A 26,400-nucleotide genomic window follows, 5' to 3' on the forward strand; every position below is an offset into this window, starting at 1 on the left:
CAGGCAAAAACATCCCCCAAGCATATTGTTCTTCGACAGAGGCAGCATGTGCTGTCAAAGGCAGACCAGCAGATGCAAGACGTGCAGAAGCGTTCAGACAAGTAAAAGAATATTTCAAAGAGTTTGACGATGAACAGATCACCCTCACAGATCTTTGCAAGAAAATGGAAGAATACCTTGATTCAGATACTTTGGGGAAAAAAGTCCAGAACACGGAAAAACACATGCGACAGAAATTAGAAAGCCATTTTGGAGACGAGATCATGATCACCTCCATCAGAGGAAAATATAACGTGGTCACATTCCGTTCAACTGCTGGAAAAAATTCTGAACCAGTTCGCAAAATCAAACACAGAAACAGACACAGAAAAAGAAAAACTGAGGATAATCAAAACAGTAGCAAAACTTCTTTTGTCAGACATAAAAAAAGTTGACGCCTCAAGGGAGGAATATCCTACAACAGCAGAAGTATCAGACATTTCAAAGAACATGGAACAGTTACCAACTTCAGTGGTCGTTTTTTCTAAGAACACTACTGAAGGGAAAGAAGAATCCAGAATTGAAAATTGCTGCCCTTGGTCAAGCTTTAATGCAAGAGTGTGGCACGAGTTTTGGGGCCTGATGTTTGCTATTTACTGCCTTTTGTCCATGCACTCAATGGCTGTGACACAACTTCTGGACTTTTTCGGATTGGAAAAGGAGTTCCACTGAAAAAGCTGTCTGACTCCAACTTTAAAACGCAGGCACATATCTTCTGCATGGCAGGAAAACATCAAAATGACATCATCACAGCTGGGGAGAAAGCTTTGATTTGTCTCTATAATGGTCACAAGGAAGACAGCCTTGACACCCTCCGCTACCAGCGTTTCCATGAGAAGGTGTCCACATGTGTAACCACAGTTCAGATCCAGACCCTACCTCCTACGAGTGCGGCAGCCAAATACCACAGCCTGCGTGTATACCTCCAGGTTCAGGTAATTTAATATACAGCCCTTGCCCATAAAGACATATTCTATTATATTCTAACAACTGATCATACCAGATGTACTCAGATGACGATAGCAATGAAATTATAGAAAACAACAAAAGTTGCTTCTGTGGACAAAAACGGAAGAACGCACGTTGAGATGTTCCGACTGCCACAAACAAATTCACTATTTTTGTATAAACCTCCCTAACTACCAGATTTGTGTTTTCATGTTTTCGCGAAATCATCACGCAATTACACTTGGAAACCCCATCTACAGTAGCTGTCCCTGATAGGATTTATTCCCACTCTTTAGGCTTGCTCTCTCTCCTGTGCTACAAATTTATGATTGGCATGTCTCCTTACTTTTCTGAGCTTCTGCATTACTACTCTCCATCTCGCCAGCTCTAGTCAACAGGTGATGACCGTCTCTTAAAAATTCCATCCTACATAACCAGATCATAAAATTATGGAAAACGCACTTTCTCTTTCCAGGCTTCCTCCGCATGGAACTCATCCCCGTTTCCTGTCCGTCATGCTGTTTCTTGCCCTGAACACCCTATACCAGTCCACACTTAGCAGAAAAGCACTCCAAATTTTTAATGATTCCACTCATCCACTAAACTCTGTCTTTCAGAAACTCCCTTCTGGCAGACGATGTAAAATCCCTCTTGCAAAGAAGGATGTGTACAAAAATCATTTGCCCCCTCTGCTGTTGCTGTGATAAATGATTCGCTCAAATAATGTTTTTTATTCCATTGCCTATGATTTGTTTATTGTTATGATGGCAGTTGTCTTTCTTCCCTTTACGTATGCATGCATGCGTGTAAAGAAAGAAGTGAGGGGAGGGGGAGAGGGGAGAAGTGTGTGGGTGCGTGTGTGTGTGTGTGTGTGTGTGTGTGTGTGTGTGTGTGTGATCGCGTGCTCAGTGTTATTGTTTTGCCGCAGAGGGGCGTGAAAGGAGTTTTACATGCTTTTAGTCTTGGTGGCGGTGTTGACCCTTCAACTGTGATTTCATGTTCTTAAATGTTATAATTATTTTACTGAATATTTTCCTATTATGCCATTGAAATGTTCCACTTTATCTTGAAATGTAATTTTTGTTTTCTTACCTAAATGTTTTCTTTTAACATAATAGTTAATATGTATGCTGTGATCAAGGAAGGGTGTGTCAGTTGCTCATTCGTTTTTTTTTCGGTTTTATCTGTTGATGAGCATTTGTCTTTTTAAATTTTATTATCTTACTGAATATTCTCCTTTTTATAATGATTGGAACGTACACATGCGCGCGCGTGCGCATACACAAAACGATGCATGCGCACGCGCGGGCACACACGCACCACACACACAGTTGTTACACTCTGAATGTAATAGTATCTTGCCCACATATTTTTCTTTTTACATAATAATTGATGTGTACATGGTGATAAGTGAAGGTGTGTCAGTTTGCTGACGGGCATTTTATTTTAAGTGAGCCTAAAGAAAATTTTCTGTTTTTGGTTGAAGCAGATAATAAAGTATTTTGAATTGAACTGAACTGAATTGAAAGTGACCTGTCCTCAAGTAAAACCCAAAGTGGCCCTTCAAAAGGAGTCTTCATGTGACCTGTCCTCAAGTAAAACCCAAAGTGGCCTTTCAAAAGGAGTCTTCATGTGATCTGTCCTCAAGTAAAACCCAATCTGGCCCTTCAAAAGGAGTCTTCATGTGACCTGTCCTCAAGTAAAACCCAAACTGGCCTTTCAAAAGGGGTCTTCATGTGACCTGTCCGCAAGTAAAACCCAAACTGGCCTTTCAAAAGGAGTCTTCATGTGACCTGTCCTCAAGTAAAACCCAAACTGGCCTTTCAAAAGGAGTCTTCATGTGACCTGTCCGCAAGTAAAACCCAAACTGGTCCTTCAAAAGGAGTCTTCATGTGACCTGTCCGCAAGTAAAACCCAAACTGGCCTTTCAAAAGGAGTCTTCATGTGACCTGTCCGCAAGTAAAACCCAAACTGGCCTTTCAAAAGGAGTCTTCATGTGACCTGTCCGCAAGTAAAACCCAAACTGGCCTTTCAAAAGGAGTCTTCATGTGACCTGTCCTCAAGTAAAACCCAAACTGGCCCTTCAAAAGGAGTCTTCATGTGACCTGTCCTCAAGTAAAACCCAAACTGGCCCTTCAAAAGGAGTCTTCATGTGACCTGTCCTCAAGCAAAACCCAAACTGGCCCTTCAAAAGGAGTCTTCATGTGGCTTGTCCTCAAGTAAAACCCAAACTGGCCTTTCAAAAGGAGTCTTCATGTGACCTGTCCTCAAGTAAAACCCAATCTGGCCCTTCAAAAGGGGTCTTCATGTGACCTGTCCTCAAGTAAAACCCAATCTGGCCCTTCAAAAGGGGTCTTCATGTGACCTGTCCTCAAGTAAAACCCAATCTGGCCCTTCAAAAGGGGTCTTCATGTGACCTGTCCTCAAGTAAAACCCAAACTGGCCCTTCAAAAGGGGTCTTCATGTGACCTGTCCTCAAGTAAAACCCAAACTGGCCTTTCAAAAGGGGTCTTCATGTGACCTGTCCTCAAGTAAAACCCAAACTGGCCCTTCAAAAGGAGTCTTCATGTGACCTGTCCTCAAGTAAAACCCAAACTGGCCCTTCAAAAGGGGTCTTCATGTGACCTGTCCTCAAGTAAAACCCAAACTGGCCCTTCAAAAGGGGTCTTCATGTGACCTGTCCTCAAGTAAAACCCAAACTGGCCCTTCAAAAGGGGTCTTCATGTGACCTGTCCTCAAGTAAAACCCAAACTGGCCCTTCAAAAGGAGTCTGACACGACACACAAGAGAGCCGCTACACAGAAACAGAGGTCGCCGAAGTAAACCACGGACTGATACGGAAACACCGAAGCTAACATTCTTCTTTTCTCCTTTTCCTGGAGCCTTTTCTCTAATGTTTTGTTGAATGGGCTGTGGTGGAGGGGATCAGGTGTTGAGAGGAGGGGGAGGGAGGAGTGGAGAGAGAAGAGGAGAGGGAAATAAATGACGTTGCTAATTTTTTTCGGTGTTTATACTCTTCGCTGTAGGTGTGTATGTATAAACTTATTCTGCTTTTTTTTTTCTAGCTTGCAATAATATGTCACCTCGATGCTCCTGACTGCGGAAGTCTATATATATAAAGATCGCAGTCAAGGTTTTCTAGGTTTTTTCCCTCTTGTATTTTCTCTTCAGTTTCTCTCTCTCTCTCTCTCTCTCTCTCTCTCTCTGTGTGTGTGTGTGTGTGTGTGTGTGTGTGTGTGTGTGTGTGTTGGTGGGGTGGGGTGGGGGATTTTATATTATTTTATTTCATTTTTTTTGCTTTTTATCTAATCTATTTATGTATCTTGGATCCTTTTTGTTTTTGTTTTTTAGGTACTGGTAGTTGGTTTGAGGAAACAATGTTATCATTAATACATGCTGGATAACATTTTCTTTTCTGTTTACTTTTGTGTTGGATTTTGTTAAAACAGACAGGGTTTATCACATCACATGGAGAGGGAAAGATATGATAATATATTTTGACTATCATTAATGTCCGGTCGTTTTGCAAGTAATCAAGAGAAACGGACAAGAGCTGAATGGGGGTGTGAATGCTTTCTGTTGCCTCTTATGCATCACAGTCAAGAGGTGTGGCGATTCCGTTCAACAACAAATCTGATTCTGAAGTAGAGAATGTAATTAAGGATGTTCATGGAAATTACCTTATTATATTAATTCAAACTTTGAAAAGAGACACCATATTAGTAAACATTTATGGACCAAATAGAGATAATCCTCAGTTTTATTCAGAATTAAGAAATCAAATTAAACAATTGGAAACCGAAACAAAAGTTACTGGAGGGGACTGGAACCTAATTTTAAACCCACCACTAGACTAGCACATAGATCTGCCCATAGCACGTAAACTGCTTTGTCGAAAGTAATTAATGACTGTCTCTTGATGAAGGTAAACTGTCTGTGTTAACTTTGCTCGATCTGTCGGCTGCGTTTGACACAATAGACCACAGTATACTCCTTTCCAGACATGAACATGTTTTGGGGATTTACTCAACAGTTCTGAATTGGTTTTCTTCATGCCTATCAAACCGCTTCCAGACTGTCTCTGTTAACAACGTTTGGTTTGATCCAACCCTGATCTCCAATGGTGTTCCACAAGGTTCTGTCCTCGGTCGTGTTCTGTTCGTTCTGTACACTGCTCCTCTTTCTGATGTCATTTCTGGCCATTCTGTCCCCGCTACTGAAACTGAATCTGTTCTCCACCACTCTTTTGCTGATGATACTCAGTTACAAAATTTTGCAGAACCAAACCAAGTACACAGTCTGATTCTGTCAATGCGGGATTGTACTCCTGATGTTAAATCCTGGATGACATTCAACAAACTAAAGTTAAATGATGACAAAACTTATGCTATGATTATTTCCTCTGCAAGAATGTCCATATCTACTTCTTTTCCTGCCTCTATTGTTGCTGGTGATGCCACAGTTCAGTTATCTAAATCAGCAAGGAACCTTGGAGTCATTATTGACTCAAACCTCAGCATGCTCGCTCAGGCAGTAAATCTGATACACATAAACTGTGAACTTCTTTGCATCAACTCTATCCGTCAATACCTTTCTGTTGAAACTACTAAAACTCTTATTTCTGTTTTTTGTGCTGTCACGAATCGACTACTGTTATTCTTTTCTCAGGCTGTCCACAATATCTTCTTCAGCGAATTCAAAAACTTTAAAACAATGCGGCCCGTCTGACTCTAAAAGTCCCACGTACTGATCACATTTCTCCCCACCTTCGTACTCTACATTGGCTCCCCACTGAAGCGAGAATTAAATACAGAGTTGCGTGTCTCTGCTATTCTATCTTCCACTCCGCAGGACCTACATATCTTTCTGACCTTATACTCCCTCAAGAAATCATCGCGCTTGTTCTGACTGTTACCTTTTGAAACTTCCTCGTGTCAATACAAGAACCTGTGGTGAACGTTCTTTCTTCTTTGCTGTTCCTCACATCTGGAATAACCTTCCTCATCGTATCCGTGCATCTGATTCTATCTCTGCGTTTCGTTCATCACTAAAAACTCACTTGTTTTAAAACATATTAATTTTATAAGCACACTCAGTTTCCTTGTTCTCCAACACGACCCATGTCAGCTCACTTTGAAGAGTGGGAGAGGGAGAGTGGGAGGTGGGGTGAGACAGAGTGGTCATGAATGATTTATGTCATTTTTATGTAAAGCGCCCTAGCTCTCAGAGAGAAAAGGCGCTATGTAAATGTACATTATTATTATTATTACAGAAATTATAAACATGTTAATAATGCTAAAGCAGAAAAGAAGTAACTGAGTTGACATGTGAACTAGAACTGGTAGACATGGCGGGAAAAGAATCCAGAAACACTAAGATATACACAAAGAAGATCCACTGCAGCAAGCCAGGTTAGATTTTTTTCTTAATTTCAGAACATTTACTACTGAACGTAAAATATGTAGACATTTTATTTGGTTATAGAAGTGATCCTTCGTATATTTCAATAAAGGTTGATTTTAGAAGCGATACTAAATCAAAAATAATAAAGAAGGAAATTCAATTCATCATTGTTAAAAGATAAAGAATATGTAGATACCATAAATGATAAAACCAAATGTGTAAAAGAACAATACGCAGCACGAGTATACATTAAAATCAGAAACACGTAACATTCACATAGAAAATCTTCAATTAGACCAGTTATTTCTAGACACTCTGATAATGGAAATAAGAAAAAAAAATCAATGGAATATAGTTCTAAAAAGAAGAAAAAGGATGCACATATAGAAAAACAAATTGAAGAAATTATGCGCTTAGAGGGTAAACGTTGTAAAGTAGAGAAAGATTTACAGCAAATACAACAGAAGAATGAGTTAAATTGCACTTAGAATAAATGAAATACAAGGAACATTGATCACACGTAAAGCTAGATGGGATGCAGAAGAGGAAAAAGTGTCAAAATATTTTTGTAACCTCGAAAAGAGGCATTATGTAAGCAAAGAAAATTTTAAACTTGTATTTAAGAATGGTAAACACTTAGATAAAATAGAAGACATGTTGCAAGAAACAAAGGTGTATCACATATGTGGAGTGGGAAGTAAACGACATTGAGAAGAAAAGTACGTTCATAGTTCCCCTAAATTAACACAGATTGAAGCATTCAGTTGAAGGCACAATAACATTGAAAGAGGCATCACAATTCTAAAAACACGAAAAATGGTAACAGCCCAGGAACAGACGGAGTGACAGTTGATTTCTTCAATTTTTTTTCAGGAAACAGCTAGGCGGATTTTAGTACGTTCTCTAAATGAAGGCTTTAACTCTCTCCATACGAACGGCGAAAGAGACGACGTTAACAGCGTTTCATCCCAATTACCATCATCAAAATATTGCAAGCGGAAGGCTCTTATACTGAAGAGGTGAATGTTGACAAAGAATACTACAATTCTGACGACGGAAGCTAAAGGTTGGGTCATTCAGACACCCACAGGACATCCGAGGGGTCTGTGTAGAGGAGAAGAGAGGACTGGCCGTACTGAATGAGTTAAGAAAAAAAGAGATGTCCATTACACAGAGAGAAGGAATATAATTTGCTTACCAAAAGGAGACAAACCTAGACCCAGGGAATATCTTAAAAACTGGTGTCCCACATCGCTGTTAAACGTAATTTACAAGATAGGCTCTTCTTGTATAGCGAATAGAATTTTAGCAGTCATTGATAAACTTAACTCGATCAGAAAAGAAGATAACTTTTGAAAACAATTATCATAATGGAACCAACTTCAATAAAGCATTTACCACATTGATAAAAGCTCCAAGAGGAACGAAATATTTCTACGAAGTACTAATTGGAAAACCACAACTACGATTTTTTAAAATAAGATTGACTGGATGATTTTTTTTTTTCAATACAAGAAAAATCCAAGAGATAATATTAAAATGGCTCCAGGGTGAAATTGATTATCATATTCTTGTGACAAAGTCTGTGCTGATGAAGATGGGAATACTCCCTGATAATAAGTGTAATTTTTGCAAGGATAAAAAAGATAATTTCTACATTATCTATGGGAGTGTAACCATGTTCAATTTTTCTCGACAGACTTTGTAAGATATTCAAAATGAAAGTGTTTACATCGTGACAGACTTACCCTTTATGATGTACTGGTGCTTTTTGGACATAACATAAAAAAAACTTATGTATGTTTCTCACATATCTTATTGATAGCCCAATTCTACGTATACAAATGTAGAGTCAACAAAATAAAACAAACATTACAAATGTTCTTAAAAGATCTCAAACAGGCATGTGAAATAGACCAATATGCTTTTTTTTTTTAACAACTATGGAACATAACACATTTGTGCAAAAATGGTCTCTATATTCATGTTTAGTACAACTTTAAGTTATATATATAATGACACCATGGAACTGTTATTTAATATGTATTGTTTTGCTTTCATTATGTTGTTGTGGACCTGTCAGTATTCAGAACATCATTATGTCTTTACTCTGTACCTTCTAATCCACAAAGCATATACATTTTGTATCTATAAATCCACAAAGCATATACATTTTGTATCTATAAATCCACAAAGCATATACATCTTGTATCTATAAATCTCTGTCTAAATAAAGAATGTCTGGAAAAAAGGAAGAAGGAAAAAAGGCAGACAACCTACAACACAACCCATCGTCCACTATTTCAAGTGCAACAGACTATATCATATGCACGGGATTAACACGCAGGCGTGTAGCAGACTGATATCACTCACCGTGAGGGTCACCGTGCCCTTGACCTTCTCCATCTCCCCCAAGATGGCGCTGATGAGTGAGGACTTGCCACAGCCCACTGGTCCCACCACTGCCACTAGTTTTCCCTGTCCCACTTGGAGGTTGATGCTGTCATCATCATCATCATCATCGTCATCATCATCATCATCATCGTCATTATCATCATCATCATCATCGTCATCATCGTCATCGTCATCATCATCGTCATCATCCTCATCCTCATCATCGTCATCATCATCATCATCATCCCACCACTGCCACTAGTTTTCCCTGTCCCACTTGGAGGTTTATGCTGTCATAATCATTATCGTCATCATCATCGTCAACATCGTCATCGTCATCATCATCATCGTCATCATCATCATCGTCATCATCATCATCATCGTCGTCATCATCATCGTCATCATCATCGTCATCATCATCATCGTCATCATCATCATCCCACCACTGCCACTAGTTTTCCCTGTCCCACTTGGAGGTTGATGCTGTCATCGTCATCATCATCATCGTCATCATCATCCCACCACTGCCACTAGTTTTCCCTGTCCCACTTGGAGGTTGATGCTGTCATCGTCATCATCGTCATCATCACCGTCATCATCATCCTCGTCATCATCATCATCATCATCATCATCATCGTCATCATCATCATCGTCATCATCATCATCATCCCACCACTGCCACTAGTTTTCCCTGTCCCACTTGGAGATTGATGGTGTCATCGTCATCATCGTCATCATCATCACCATCATCATCATCCTCACCGTCATCATCATCATCATCATCATCATCATCGTCATCATCATCATCGTCATCATCATCATCATCCCACCACTGCCACTAGTTTTCCCTGTCCCACTTGGAGATTGATGCTGTCATCGTCATCATCATCATCATCGTCGTCATCATCATCATCATCATCGTCATCATCATCATCATCGTCATCATCATCGTCGTCGTCATCATCATCATCGTCGTCGTCATCATCATCATCATCACCATCATCATCCCACCACTGCCACCAGTTTTCCCTGTCCCACTTGGAGGTTGATGCTGTCATCGTCATCATCGTCATCATCATCATCATCGTCATCATCGTCATCATCACCGTCATCATCATCATCATCGTCATCATCATCATCATCCCACCACTGCCACCAGTTTTCCCTGTCCCACTTGGAGGTTGATGCTGTCATCGTCATCATCATCATCATCATCGTCATCATCGTCATTATCATCATCATCGTCGTCGTCATCATCATCATCGTCGTCGTCGTCATCATCATCATCATCATCATCATCACCGTCATCGTCATCATTATCATCGTCGTCGTCGTCATCATCATCGTCATCATCATCATCGTCGTCGTCATCATCATCATCATCCCACCACTGCCACCAGTTTTCTCTGTCCCACTTGGAGTTTGATGCTGTCATCATCATCATCGTCACAGGTAACATAATTATCATCATCGTCATCATAATCATCATCGTCGTCGTCATCAAAATCCACCCCACAGGCAGTTTAGTTTGTTCGTTCGTTTGTTTTCCAAATCGAGGGTTGATGCTTTTATTGCTGTCGTCATCGTCGTCATCATCATCAATATTACCACGACCACCACCATCATTACCACCACCACCACAACAACCACCATCATCACCACCACCACATCATCACAACCATCAGCAATATCACCACTACCGACATATTTCATCATCATCATCGTATTCATCATCATCACAACTAGTTAGTCCTGTCCCATCTGGAGGTTGTTACGTTGTTATCGTCACACCCCCATCCCCAGCCCTGACACAATGACCCGGACCGACAGACATTGTGCAGGACAGACACTGTGCAGGACAGACATTGTGCAGGACATTGTGCAGGACAGACATTGTGCAGGACAGACACTGTGCAGGACAGACATTGTGCAGGACATTGTGCAGGACAGACACTGTGCAGGACAGACATTGTGCAGGACATTGTGCAGGACAGACATTGTGCAGGACAGACACTGTACAGGACATTGTGCAGGACAGACACTGCGCAGGACAGACACTGTGCAGGACAGACACTATGCAGGACATTTTGCAGGACAGACATTGTGCAGGACAGACATTGTGCAGGACAGACACTGTGCAGGACAGACACTGTGCAGGACATTGTGCAGGACAGACACTGTACAGGACAGACATTGTGCAGGACAGACACTGTGCAGGACAGACACTGTACAGGACAGACACTGTACAGGACAGACATTGTGCAGGACAGACACTGTGCAGGACAGACACTGTGCAGGACAGATATTGTGCAGGACAGACACTGTGCAGGACAGACACTGTGAAGAACAGACACTGTGCAGGACATTGTACAGGACAGACACTGTGCAGGACAGACACTGTGCAGGACAGACACAGGACAGACATTGTGCAGGACAGACATTGTGCAGGACAGACACTGTGCAGGACAGACACTGTCAGGACACATGTGCAGGAAAATTGTCAGGACAGACACTGTCAGGACAATTTGCAGGACAGACACTGTGCAGGACAGACATGTGCAGGACAGACATGTGCAGGACAGACACTGTACAGGACAGACACTTGTGCAGGACAGACACGTCAGGACAGACACTGTGAGAACAGACACTGTGCAGACATTGTACAGGACAGACACTGTGCAGGACAGACACTGTGCAGGACAGACACAGGACAGACATTGTGCAGGACAGACACTGTGCAGGACAGACACTGTACAGGACAGACACTGTGCAGGACAGACACTGTGCAGGACAGACACTGTACAGGACAGACACTGTGCAGGACAGACACTGTGCAGGACATTGTGCAGGACAGACACTGTACAGGACAAACACTGTGCAGGACATTGTGCAGGACAGACACTGTGCAGGACAGACATGTGCAGGACAGACAGTGAACGACACTGTTGGAGGACAGGGGCACTATGCAGCCATGTCAGGACAGACACTTGAGTACAGACAACACTGTGCAGACAGTATTGTGGTGAATCTGTTTGCAGGGTCATGTCCAACTTGTATTGAAATCATTTCAGTAAACATTGTATAGATGATACAATATTTTTTTTTTTTCTCAAGGCAGAGTTACGTGCTGGTCAGCACTGTGCAGGATTGTGCAGGATAGATTTGTGGCAGGACGCCCTTGAGACGAACTGTAGATGGGACGATTTTGTGCTGACGAATTGTATTTGCATTTCTACTGTTCAGGACAGATTTTGCGGTAAAACTGTGGCTGCCTATACTACAGCGCACCATTGTTTGTACCCGTGCATTATTGTTTCCATTGAGGATTTCAGACATTTGCAGGACAACACTGTGCTAGGTCTCTTGTGCGGTAAGGCATGCTGCACAGGGGCCGTTTATGTCTCATCCGAAGACTAGCGCCAGACCCCATCAGTGTTGAGGGGAAGATATCGGCGGACTGACCTGATTCGAACCACGTGCAGACCTAGCTTTATCGGACAGACTCTAGCATTACAGCACTGATGATAGGCAACTCCACCCCTCTTTTGGTCAACATCTTGTCGCAGTCACTGTAGATACATTGTGCACGACAGACACAGTAAACATGAGCAGGAAAATGATCCAGACTGAACATTAATGAAGGATGGTCAGGTGTGCGAGAAGACACTTCAGGAATGGTGCAACAGACTGTAGTCAGACGAACATTGTCTCAGAGAGAACAGGAACGTTCTGTCACCAGACACTAAGACAGTTATGTCAGGACAGACACAAAGAAAAATTGAATCAAGACAGACCATTTGACATTCAGACACTGCAGACAGAACTGTGCAGGACATTGTGCATGGACATGACACAGGACAGACACTGTGCAGGACAGACACTGTGCAGGACATTGTGCAGGACAGACACTGTGCAGGACACTGTGCAGGACATTGTGCAGGACAGACACTGTGCAGGACACTGTGCAGGACACTGTGCAGGACAGACACTGTGCAGGACATTGTGCAGGACAGACACTGTGCAGTACAGACATTGTGCAGGACAGACACTGTTCAGTACAGACACTGTGCAGGACATTGTGCAGGACAGACACAGGACAGACATTGTGCAGGACAGACATTGTGCAGTACAGACACTGTGCAGTACAGACACTGTGCAGGACATTGTGCAGGACAGACACAGGACAGACACTGTGCAGGACAGACACTGTGCAGGACATTGTACAGGACAGACACTGTGCAGGACATTGTGCAGGACAGACACAGGACAGACACTGTGCAGGACAGACACAGGACAGACACTGTGCAGGACAGACACAGGACAGACACTGTGCAGGACAGACACTGTGCAGGACAGACACTGTGCAGGACAGACACAGGACAGACACTGTGCAGGACAGACACTGTGCAGGACAGACACAGGACAGACACTGTGCAGGACAGACACTGTGCAGGACAGACACTGTACAGGACAGACATTGTGCAGGACAGACATTGTACAGGACAGACACTGTGCAGGACAGACACTGTGCAGGACATTGTGCAGGACAGACACTGTGCAGGACAGACACAGGACAGACACTGTGCAGGACAGACACTGTACAGGACAGACATTGTGCAGGACAGACACTGTGCAGGACATTGTGCAGGACAGACACTGTGCAGGACAGACACAGGACAGACACTGTGCAGGACAGACACTGTGCAGGACAGACACAGGACAGACACTGTGCAGGACAGACACAGGACAGACACTGTGCAGGACAGACACTGTGCAGGACAGACACTGTACAGGACAGACAAAAGATATCGTACTGTTGGAGGACCGGGGACTGCTGACTGCTCCAGGTGAACGTGCCATCTTGGATGGTCAACACACTGTCTGCAACAGTATTGATGTTGGTGATCCCTGGTTTTTTGCTATGTTTGGTTTTTTGCTATGTTCCTTAACTTTTATTTATTTTATTTTATTTTATGTTTTTTAAATTTTATTTTATATATATATATATATATATATTTTTTTTTTTTTTTTTTTCTCAAGGCCTGGGTTACGCTGCTGGTCAGGCATCTGCTTGGCAGATGTGGTGTAGCGTATATGGATTTGTCCGAACGCAGTGACGCCTCCTTGAGCTACTGATACTGATACTGATGTTGGTGTTGATTTTGTTGCTGTACCTGTATTTGTATTTGCATTTCTTCTTATCACAACAGATTTCTCTGTGTGAAATTCGGGCTGCTCTATACTACAGCGCCACCCATTGTTTTGTATTTTTTCCTGCGTGCAGTTTTATTTGTTTTTCCTATTGAAGTGGATTTTCCTTCAGAATTTTGCCAGGAACAACCCTTTCGTTGCCGTGGGTTCTTTTGCGTGCGCTAAGTGCATGCTGCACACGGGACCTCGGTTTATCGTCTCATCCGAATAACTAGCGCCCAGACCACCACTCAAGGTGTAGTGGAGAGGGAGGAAATATCGGCGGCTGAGCCGTGATTCGAACCAGCGCGCTCAGATTCTCTAGCTTCCTATGCGGACGAGTTACCTCTAGGCCATTACTCCACTTGATGAATACCGCAACACCTCCCCACCCCACCCCTCTCTTTTTTGGTCTACATCTATGTCTGTCAGTCTTTCTGTCAGATACTCATTATCACGACAACCAGGTAAAAAAAAAGCAGCAGATGAATAAAGATCCCAAGAGGTGAACCATTAATGAAGGATGGTCTTTAGTGTGATCGAAGATAAGTTTCATCTTCTGGGTGGGTGCAACAGATCTGTAGTTCAGACTGGAACCAGTGATGGTTACTCAGAGAGAAAACAGCTGAACGTTCTGTCATCCCAAACACAAACAGTTTAATGTCCAAGTGACTTGAATCAAAATGAAAATAAGAAACTCAAATGACATACCATGTTTTTGAAATTGCACATGCATGGAAAAGGCAACAGGAACCTATCTTTTCCTGTGGATTGTACACAGAGCGTTCCCTCCTGTTTCTTGTTTGTCACCACTATCTATCGGGCCTTTTGGTCCTCATGACAGTTAACGAATCACGATCACACACACGCACACACACACACACACATACACACACGCGCGCGCGCACACACACACACACATACACACACACGCGCACGCGCGCACACACACACACACATACACACACGCGCGCGCACACACACACCCCACACACACACACACACATACAAACCACGTGGGCGCGCGCAAGCACACGTTCACGCATGGTTACCTGATGAAGTGTTACGCTGCACCGCATCAGGGTCCAGATCCTCACCGACCAGAAAACTGCGGATACGTTTGATGGAGACTTGCACCTGTGGGACAGCGCCAATATGATGTCCTGCCACTGATGTGTGTCATGTCCCTGCCCCCTCCTGTCCCCTCCAACTTTCCCAATTTTCTATTATTCACAATTTAAGTTGAAGATGAATAAATGATTGAATGAATGAATGAATGAATGAATGAAGAGTCTGTCAATCACGAAATCAAGAAAGGACACAAGTCGAACAAAAGGTAAGACAAAAACATCAGCAGACAGGCAGCCACCCACCATGATAAAGTACATGATCATGACGGCCACCCACCATGATAAAGTACATGATCATCCTGGACAGGACGGCCAGGGGCTGGCGGAGGATGTTGAAGAGGCTGAGGGAGACGAAAGCCTTGCCGGCATCCAGCTGGTTCGTCTCGTCCATCAGCACATACGTCATCAGCGTCACCAACGTCACCTGGAGGGAGTGATGACGTCAGCAAACATTGGCACAGTTTGTCTTAACACCGAAGTGTCAAAACACGCGGACTGATCCTTACACACTACACCACACCTGCTTAAAAACCTGCTTAGAAAAGCACAGGCACGTCGCACAGACATGCAAAGGTTGGCAAACCTCTTCAATCGTCATCATCATCGTCTTGTCATATTCGTCCTCGTCTTCGTCATCGATATTGACGCCCCCGCCACACTGTCGTTGAGCTGCCTACAGAACATGACTACTTTCAGAATGACAACAGCATGTCAACATTCATCATCATCATCATCACATCATCACAAACATCAGGAAATTCACAGTTGTCGTCGCTGTCTCTGAATTCATCCTAACATGGCACAAAAGGGTTGTTGCCGGCATTACAGTCATTGTACTTATCATCGCAATCGCTGCCATTATCATTATCATCTTCTTCGTCATCAACATCACCATCATTATCACTAACAACCAGACTACCATCGTCATCATCACCATCGTCAAGAACGTCACCATCACTGCAATCATCATTGTCGTCATCGTCTGACTGATGAGAAACCAAAAATAACATCACGCACACTACAATAGCCAGTAGGTATACAAGTAAGAAAGCTACAGACCAAGAGGAGCACCTTTCAGTAACAAAATAACATCACGCACACTACAACAGCCAGTAGGTATACAAGTAAGAAAGCTACAGACCAAGAGGAGCACCTTTCAGTAACAAAAGAAACAAGCGGTCGGACCAAAGGCTTCATATTTTGTTTTGCCACAGTCGTCATCGTTGTCACCAGCAAAAGAAATCAAAAGGACATTCAATGAACCTGCCCAGATACTAAAACCAAAAAAAATAAAAACAAAAAAAAAGAAGAAGAAGAATTGAGATGTCATGGACAATTCCTACAGACCAGGAAGGGCACCATCTCCCAGCACAGACTCATCAGGGTGTTGAGCAGCGCCATCTTGAAGAGCACCCCCACCTCCTTCAGCCGGGTCTCCCCGATCTTCTGTCGGAACGACGGCTCCCAGGCGTACAGCTTCAGTACCTGCAACACACACCGTCTGCACTGGTCACTTGTGTGTGTGTGTGTGTGTGTGTGTGTGTGTGTGTGTGCGCGCGCGCGCGTCCATATATATTAGTATATGTGTATATGGATGTGTACAGATGTATATGATTGTATGTGCATGTGTGCGCGTGTGTGTTGTGTGTGTGTGTGTGTGTGTATACGTGCGTGCATGTGTGTGTGTCTGTCTCTGTCCGTCTCTCTATGTGTGTGCGTGTGTATATGATCAGGCGTAAAAGAAAAATCTGACTTCACACACACACACACGCGCGCGCGCGCGCGCGCGCGCACACACACACACACATCACACGCATACGAACGCCCGAGAACTCACATACGCAAGCATACACAACACACACGCACACACGCGCACACACACACAGTGTAACACATACAAACTCCCACCCCTCCCGCACAAACATGGAGCATAACACCCACCCACACGCACGCACCTTGATGCCATTTAAGATCTCGTGGAACAGACGTAAGCGGGCATCCTTGAAGCCCAGGTTGCTGCTCTGCAGTCGCCGCTGTCTGGAGATGACGTATGCATTCAGAGGGATACAGCACAGAAACAACAAAACGCCCACAAAGATGGCCGGACCTGAACAGTACATACAACGTAACAGGTCATTTGAAAGTCCTAACAGCATGTATAATACAGCACTTAATTTTCAAGTCCTTAAAGTATATTTAACCCTTGATTTGGAAGTCTTCAAAGTATATTTAACACTTGATTTTCAAGTCCTAACAGTATAAATGACAATTCATTCGAAAGTCCTTACAGTCTATATGACACAACACCTGATTTATATATATATATATATATATATATATATATATATATATATATATATATATATATATATATATATATATATATATATATATTTGTATTTCTTTTTATCACAACAGATTTCTCTGTGTGAAATTCAGGCTGCTCTCCCCACGGAGAGCGCGTCGCTATACTACAAAGCCATCCATTTTTTTTGTTTGTTATTTTTTCCTGCGTGCAGTTTTATTTGTTTTTCCTATCGAAGTGGATTTTTCTACATAATTTTTGCCAGGAACAACCCTTTTGTTGCCGTGGGTTCTTTTACGTGCGCTAAGTGCATGCTGCACACGGGACCTCGGTTTATCGTCTCATCCGAATGACTAGCGTCCAGACCACCTCTCAAGGTCTAGTGGAGGGGGAGAAAATATCGGCGGCTGAGCCGTGATTCGAACCAGCGCGCTCAGATTCTTTCGCTTCCGAGGCAGACATTATGTCTAGGCCATCACTCCACAAAGAGAATGTGACGCGAGAATGAGAAGATAAAGTAAAGAATAGAATAGAATATGTCTTTATTACCAAGTGTACCGGGGTCACAAGGAATTTTGGATAGTACATAACAAGATACGAACATAAATCGAAAATCATACACAAACACAGATACAGTAGAAATAAGATATCAATATGAAAACTTGTGCATACTCACGCATGTACGCTCTGCACACACACACACACACACACACACACACACACACAGACACGCACGCACGCACGCACGCACGCACACACACACACACACACACACACACACACACGTTTGAACAGAAGCTGCATATTACATGTGGATGGGGCTGATGACTAGATATTCAGGTAGATGGTTGTTGTTTGCACAATTCTATTTATCACACTGGATTTGTTCGAGAGACAGGGCATTGACTGCTTTGTGGAAAAAGCTATTGGCGAAGCGATTGGTTTTCGTCCTTATACTTCTGTACCGTCGACCAGAAGGGAGCATCTCGAAAATCCCAAAAGATGGATGTGATTCGTCCTGGCTGATTGATTTTGTTTGTTTGTTTTTTAGTAGCCGCTTATAATATATGTCTTCTAGCGATGGTAGATCAGCCCCGGTAATCTTGGTGGCAGTTTTTACGATTCTGTTCAGGGCTGCAACTTCTGCCTTGGAAATGTTTCCGTACCAAACAGTAATAGCAAAGGTTAGCACACTTTCAATGACTACTCGGTAGAAATCAACTATGATTTCTTTTTTAATTCCGAACTTTTTGAGGCGCCGAAGAAAGTACAGGCGCTGTTGTGCTTTCTTAACAATTTTTTCCGTATTTTTCTCCCATTTCAAATCGTTGGAAATGATCAGTCCGAGAAATTTAAAGTCGCTGATGATCTCTACTTGCTTGTCTTCAATGACAAGTGGTAAGGGGTCAGATTTGGTCTTCCTGAAATCTAGAATTAATTCTTTCGTTTTTGATACGCTGAGTTCTAAGTTGTTTTGATCACACCAGCTGACAAGTTCATGTACTTCTTCCTTATATTTTGACTCATCACTGTTCGTAATCAGCCCTTCTAGAGTTGTATCGTCGGCAAACTTGACCATGGTGTTACATTCGTTTTGAGTTGCACAGTCATGTGTGAATAGTGAGTACAACAGTGGGGATAGAACACATCCCTGTGGGGTGCCTATTTTGAGAATGCATGTGGAGGAAGTGAGGTCACCAACTTTAACAACTTGCGGTCTGCATCTTCGAAAATTTAGGATATATGTATAAATTGATTCAGGCAGCGAGAGGTCTTTCAGTTTAAAATATAGATTCGATGGCACTATTGTGTTGAACGCAGAGCTGTAGTCAATGAAAAGGAACCTGGCATAGCTGTTAGGATTTTCGAGATGTCTGAGGACATGGTAGAGACCTATGTTAATGGCATCTTCAACTGATCTGTTAGCTCTATAGGCGAACTGAAAGGGATCAAAAGATGGAGGAATGCAGGTTTTTAGGAATTGTAGAATCAAGCGTTCAAATGTTTTCATTGCGGCTGATGTTAAGGCTACGGGACGATAATCATAAAGACAACTAAGCTGTACTTTTTTGGAACAGGAATGATTGTCGATTTCTTAAAGTAGTGAGGCACCACACAAGACTGAAGGGACATGTTAAATATGTCAGTGAAGACACTACATAGCTGGACTGCACCCTTCCTCAAAAGGCCTGGTGAGATGTTGTCGCAGCCAGAGGCTTTTCTCATTTTCAGACAACTGAAGTGTTGTCTGACTTCATTCTCTTGGACTATGAAAGGAGGAGTGGGGGGGGGGGGGGGGTTGATTTTGGGTCCAGCCATGTCAGAAGTAGACAATGGTTTGTCGAATCTGGAGTAGAATGTGTTGAGTTTGTCTGGAAGAGTTCTGTCAGTACTGTTGACTGTCTGGTGGGTCATTTTATAATCAGTGATGTTCTGCAGTCCTGTCCATACATTCCGAGAGTTGTTTTCCGATATAAAAACTTTGTCTTCTTAATGCATTTTTCAACACTTTTTTGTGTGTGCCTTATTGTGGACTTTTCTATCATCAGTTTCACGAAAAGCTCTTTCTTTTTCCTTTAGTTTTTGCCTAACAGCCCCGTTACACCAAATGTTGTCGTTTGAAAATATTTTGATATTTTTTTATGGAATGCACACACTTTCACAGAATGAAATATAATCACACACTGTGTCGGTATATTCATTTAAGTCCCCAGCAGAGTCTTTAAAAACATTCCAGTCTGTACATTCAAAACAGTCCTGCAAGGTCTCTAAGGCAGGGGCCGACCATTGTTTTCACGACTGGTTTTTCAGCTTTCAGTTTTTGTTTGTAGACCGGCACCAGAAAAACCATGCTGTGGTCGGACTGTCCCAAAGGCGCACGGCGGATTGAGTGGTACACCTTCTTGATGGAGGTGTAGCAGTGGTTCAGGGTCTTGTCACCACGTGCTGGACAGTCCACTTGCTGGTACAGCTTCGGCATTTCTTTCTTGAGGCTGGCTTTGTTGAAATCACCAGCAACAATGAAAGTGGAGTCGGGCCAACTGTTCTCGCACTTGCTAATTTCGTCTGCTAGAAGACCGAGTGCGGCGGAGAGGTTTGCTGTGGGATGGATGTACACAGTGATCAGCGTCACTGAGGGAATTTCGCGTGGGAGGTAGAAGGGTCGGCACTGGATGGTTAGGAACTCCACATCAGGGAAGCAGGCATTAATACACATGAATATCACAAACCCAGAGATTCAAAAATATCAAAATCGCCATTTCCTTCTTCCACCCTCTCTCTCATCTTTCTCTTTCTCTCACCCGATTTCTATCTCTCTTTCATTCTTCCTTGTAATACCACTACTAAACCCACCACCACCACCACCACGTACATTAACACCACCTCCACCACGAACATGACCACCACCACCACCACCACCACCCCTCCCCTACCCTCCCATCCAGCTCCATGCCAGGAGGCCCCACCAATAGTGAAGTAGAGGAGGATAACGGCTGCCAGGAACTGCAGAGGACCGGTGGCGGCGTAGAAGCAGACGATCATGACGTCCTGCACACGCTGGGCGTCCACCGACATGAGGTTGACGATCTCCCCCACTGTGGTCCTCTTCCTCGTCTCTTGACTCATCGTCAGGGCCTGCACCACACCACACCACACCACACCACGCCACGCCACGCCACGCCACGCCTCACGACACCAAACCACACACCACACCACACCACGCCACGCCACGCCACGCCTCACGACACCAAACCACACACCACACCACACACACCACACCACACCGCACCACACACACATCACCACACCACACCAATACCGCCACACCAACACCGTCAGGACATCATCACACCACACACGTGAGCTAAAACAAAAGTGTTGAGGTGAGTGAGAAGTAGACTTCTGGTAAACACAAACGTGAGCCAAAAGAGTAGCACTGAAGTGAGTGAGAACTACACTCATGCTAGTTTAAAAACTCTAAAATCAAGAAAAAAGCCAAAATACACCGTTCAATAAAGAAAAAGGAAAACTTGATGAACAACAAGCCTGAACTTATATCGTAGTTCTTTCATGTGTCACAAAGGTGAAAATACACACGTTAGACAATAAAAAGTAAACTTGAAGTGCACAACAAAACAAACACTACTACTACTACTACTACTACTACTAACGTGGCATATTGGCTAAGACGCTCATCTGTCAATACAGAGTCCGTGAGGGTCTGGGTTCGAATCCCGCTTTCGCCTTTTCTCTCACGTCTGACTGGAAAATCGAACTGAGCGTCCAGTCATTCAGATGAGACGATAAACCGAGGTCCCGTGTGCAGCACGCACTCATCATCTACCCCCCCCCCCACCCCACCCCCACCCCCACCCCATACGCACGTGCACAGAACTCTCCTAACACTTGTGTACACTTACACCCTCGCGCATGCACAAACGCACTCAAACACACAGACCCACACATACACACAAACACACACATACACACACGCACAGAGGCTGCCTCTGATTGGCCGCAAGAGGGATGGGAAAAGATCTCCGATGCCAAGAACGTGGCGTCTAGTGTGTTGCTCAGTCTATTGTATTTGGAAAAGCCCACAGAGACTCTGTTCCATTTTGAAGAAATTTGCGCAATGTTGGTTTGGAAATGATACCGATATTTGTTTGATTTGCAAAGCATTATGCTCTACCTTTCATGCTAGACTTATGGCTGCTCCCTCTCTCTACCTTTATTTCTTTGAGGCGATCGATGGTGTGATGGCCTTGTACCTGTTCTTTTTGATATTCTTTGACTTTTCTGAGGATTTCCGATTTTCTTAGATGTAGGCCGCTCGTTGGTGTTGCGTTACCAGCAAGTCTGTCAGCTCGCTCATTTCCCTTAACACCTGCATGTCCCGGGCAGTATGACCATTTAAGCTTTTTAATCTGAAAGTTGCGCATTGCCTTATGCCACTCTGGGCTTTCCATTCCATTTTCAATTTTCTGTATGAGGTTCATTGAGTTGGTTAGAATCATGGCATGTTGGTTTCCGGGCATATGGATGGACGATAGCCACTGGAGGGCATGTGTCACAGCTTCAACTTCCATCGTTAGGCTGGAGGTTGTGACTTTGTAGGCAGCATTCTCTTCCCTAATTGTTTTTCCATTTTGTTTCGCAGTGAATCCCCAACCGGATTGGTCTTTGGTGACTGAGCCATCTGTGTATATGATGATGTCCTCTTCTTTACTGTTTTCTTCTATGAGTTGCTTCACTTCCGCATCAGTTTTGCCCTCTGGCCATTCCCGACAATGTCTTCCTCGAGTGGGTGAAATGGCTGTATTGAATAGATGGTTGAGGTTTTCGGGGTTTTCCCCCCATTCTTTTGTTTCTTTCAGGTCTTGTAGTCGGCATACTAGCTGGATTGTGTCTTCTGCTTGCCCCATCCATGATCTTCCTCGTCCTAGACGGCTGCCTTTTGGTTCTTTGACTGTGTCATGCAGTGGGTTTTGAGGGTTTTCTAATGCAACGTTAAGTGTGAGACAAAAAGCAGTAATGAAGTGCATGAGAACTTGGCTCACGCCACGTGTCAACACACACGTAAGCCCCCCAAAAGTAGACTCACGTCAATTGTCAACACCCACATGAGCCAAAAGTGTAGACTCACGTCATTTGTCAACACACACGTGAGCTAAAAAAGTAGTTTTGAAGTCAGTGAGAACTGGAGTCACATTAAGTGTAAATATAAACGTGAGCCAAAGGAGTTTTATGGAAGTGAGTTATAAACAGACTCACGTCAATTGTCAACACAAACCTAAGTCAAAAGAGTAGACTCACGTCAAGTGTCAACACGCACGTAAACCAGTTTCAGTTTCAGTTTCAGTAGCTCAAGGAGGCGTCACTGCGTTCGGACAAATCCATATACGCTACATCACATCTGCCAAGCAGAAGCCTGACCAGCAGCCTAACCCAACGCGCTTAATCTGGCCTTGAGAGAGAGAAAAAAAGAAGGTAAACCAAAGCACGTAAAGCAAAAGAGTAGCAATGAAGTGGGTGAGAACTAGACTCACATCAAGTGTGAACACACACGTGAGTCAAAAGAGTAACAATAAAGTGTGAACACACACGTGAGTCAAAAGAGTAATAATGAAGTGTCACATGAGTCAAGAGTAATAAGGAAGTGTCAATACACACGTGAGTCAAAAGAGTAATAATGAAGTGTCACATGAGTCAAGAGTAATAAGGAAGTGTCAACACACACGTGAGCCAAAAGAGTAATAGTTGTCAACACACGTGAGTCAAAAGAGTAACAATGAAGTGTGAACATACACGTGAGTCAAAAGAGTAATAATGAAGTGTCAACACACACGTGAACCAAAAGAGTAATAATTGTCAACACACGTGAGTCAAAAGAGTAATAATTAAGTGTCAACACACACGTGAACCAAAAGAGTAATAATTGTCAACACATGTGAGTCAAAAGAGTAATAATTAAGTGTCAACACACACGTGAACCAAAAGAGTAATAATTGTCAACACACGTGAGTCAAAAGAGTAATAATGAAGTGTCAACACACACGTGAGCCAGAAGAGTAATAACTGTCAACACACGTGAGTCAGAGTAATAATGAAGTGTCAACACACACGTGAGCCAGAAGAGTAATAATTGTCAACACACGTGAGTCAAAAGAGTAATAATGAAGTGTCAACACACACGTGAACCAAAAGAGTAATAACTGTCAACACACGTGAGTCAAAAGAGTAATAATGAAGTGTCAACACACACGTGAGCCAGAAGAGTAATAACTGTCAACACACTGAGTCAAAAGAGTAATAATGAAGTGTCAACACACACGTGAGCCAGAAGAGTAATAACTGTCAACACACGTGAGTCAAAAGAGTAATAATGAAGTGTCAACACACACGTGAACCAAAAGAGTAATAATTGTCAACACACGTGAGTCAAAAGAGTAATAATGAAGTGTCAACACACACGTGAGCCAGAAGAGTAATAACTGTCAACACACGTGAGTCAAAAGAGTAATAATGAAGTGTCAACACACACGTGAGCCAGAAGAGTAGCACTGAAGTGGGTGAGGGGTGAGAGACACCACCACCACCACTACCAAAACCAACGACGACGACACCGGAAGAGCAACAACAGAATAACGACGACAAAAATAGGTCCACACCAAAACAACAATAAATCAACATCAGAACAGCAACACAACAACATCAACAACAACAAAGGAACAACGACAGCAATATGACGTCACCAAAGCAACATAAAGAACAAAACGATGACGACAATAGTCCCACCTTTTCATAGATGGCGGCGATGAGGGTAGACTTCATACGGATGCCCACCCGAGCGGCACGGAACATGGAGTGAGCAAAGAGCAGCGACTTGAGGGTCAAGGACACCAACATGGCGGCACACAGAGCGTACCCCTGCCACAGCCTGTCTGCTGGGCGGGTGGACAGGTACCCCATTAACATCCTGCAACGTGTCTCAACGCACCTTATTAAAGAGCGTCTCAACCCTCAGTGAAAACCTGTTCAGAATCTGTGCTTCGTCTCCCGGTACCCCATTAATAGGCCGCGACACTTTTCAGTGTACCCCGCCAACATTGTGTCTAAATCCACCCTATTAGCAGTCTATGACAGTGTCAAGCGTACCCCACAAACAGTCTGTGACATGTCTCGGTTTAACCGTTTAACAGTGGGTGACACCGTACGTCAAAAACAATAACTCTGACACGTTTCAGTTTAACCCATTACCATTGTGTGATTCGTCCAAGTGTCCCCCATTAACATTTTGTGACTTCACGAACATCATTGTTTCAATACACTCCAATATTTGTCTGTGTCACGTATAGGTGTATATCATTAATTATTTCAATATTCGCTATTACTGTTTGGTACGGAAACATTTCCAAGGCAGAAGTTGCAGCCCTGAACAGAATCGTAAAAACTGCCACCAAGATTACCGGGGCTGATCTATCTTCTCTAGAAGACATATATTATAAGCGGCTACTCAAAACAGCAAAATCAATCAGCCAGGACGAATCACATCCAGCTTTTGGGATTTTCCAGATGCTACCTTCTGGTCGACGGTACAGAAGTGTAAGGACGAAAACCAATCTCTTCGTCAATAGCTTTTTCCCCAAAGCAGTCAATGCCCTGTCTCTCGAACAAATCTAGTATGATAACTAGACTTGTGCAATCAACAACCATCTACCTGAAGATTTAGTCATCAGCCCCATCCACATGTAATATGCGGCTTCCGTTCAAACGTGTGTGTGTGTGTGTGTGTGTGTGTGTGTGTGTGTGTGTGTGAGAGAGAGAGAGAGTTTGTGTGTGTGTGTGTGTGTGTGTGCGCGCGCGCGCGCATGTGTGTGTGTGTGTGCGTGTATGCACAAGTTTTTATATCGATATGCATTTGTATGTATCCTAATTTCTACTGTATCTGTGTATGATTTTTGACTCACTTGTGTAAACAAAGTGAGTCTATGTTTTAATCCGGTGTTCGGTTGTCTGTGTGTGTGTGTGTCCGTGGTAAACATTAACATTGCCATTTTCTCTGCAAATACCTTGTCAGATGAAAAAAAAAAAAAAAAAAAAAAAGAGGAAAAATTCAATTCTTTCCAACCATCTTGTTTAAAACAATATTTCACCTCTGGGATGGGCACAAAATTTTTTTTAAAAGAAGCCAAATTATATGCAAACTGAATTTACTGTTATATATATATATATATATATATATATATATATATATATATATATATATATATATATATATATATATATATATTCTCTAAACTTGGTACTTTGATCTGATATTCTGACACAACAAGAGCAGTCATTTTTATCATTTTTTGTTCAAACAGGAACTTCTTTTGCTAAGCATGGAAGTTATATTTATTTGCATGTCTTTGGTGCAGATAGTAAAAAAGGGAAATTAATCTGTAATTAATGCTAGGAGGCTTATTTTGTTTTAAACTGATCTTT

At 43.0% G+C, this 26,400-nt stretch overlaps 1 protein-coding gene across 1 annotated transcript in view; it reads right to left on the minus strand.

Annotated features, from left to right (window-relative positions):
* The window catches only part of LOC143277539 (ATP-binding cassette sub-family C member 3-like), a 129,656-nt gene that overhangs the window by 67,599 nt on the left and 35,657 nt on the right, over positions 1-26,400 (minus strand). Inside the window, exons 11-18 of the mRNA XM_076582419.1 lie at positions 24,709-24,889; positions 20,877-21,045; positions 17,060-17,211; positions 16,452-16,589; positions 15,382-15,528; positions 15,027-15,111; positions 13,599-13,665; positions 8,764-8,890 (exon numbers count right to left, since the gene is read on the minus strand). Coding sequence (XP_076438534.1) covers positions 8,764-8,890; positions 13,599-13,665; positions 15,027-15,111; positions 15,382-15,528; positions 16,452-16,589; positions 17,060-17,211; positions 20,877-21,045; positions 24,709-24,889 — 1,066 coding nt within the window. The remainder of the gene's footprint in view (positions 1-8,763; positions 8,891-13,598; positions 13,666-15,026; positions 15,112-15,381; positions 15,529-16,451; positions 16,590-17,059; positions 17,212-20,876; positions 21,046-24,708; positions 24,890-26,400) is intronic.

This window comes from Babylonia areolata, chromosome 34 (genome assembly GCF_041734735.1).
Source record: "Babylonia areolata isolate BAREFJ2019XMU chromosome 34, ASM4173473v1, whole genome shotgun sequence".
Lineage (NCBI taxonomy): Eukaryota > Metazoa > Mollusca > Gastropoda > Neogastropoda > Buccinidae > Babylonia > Babylonia areolata.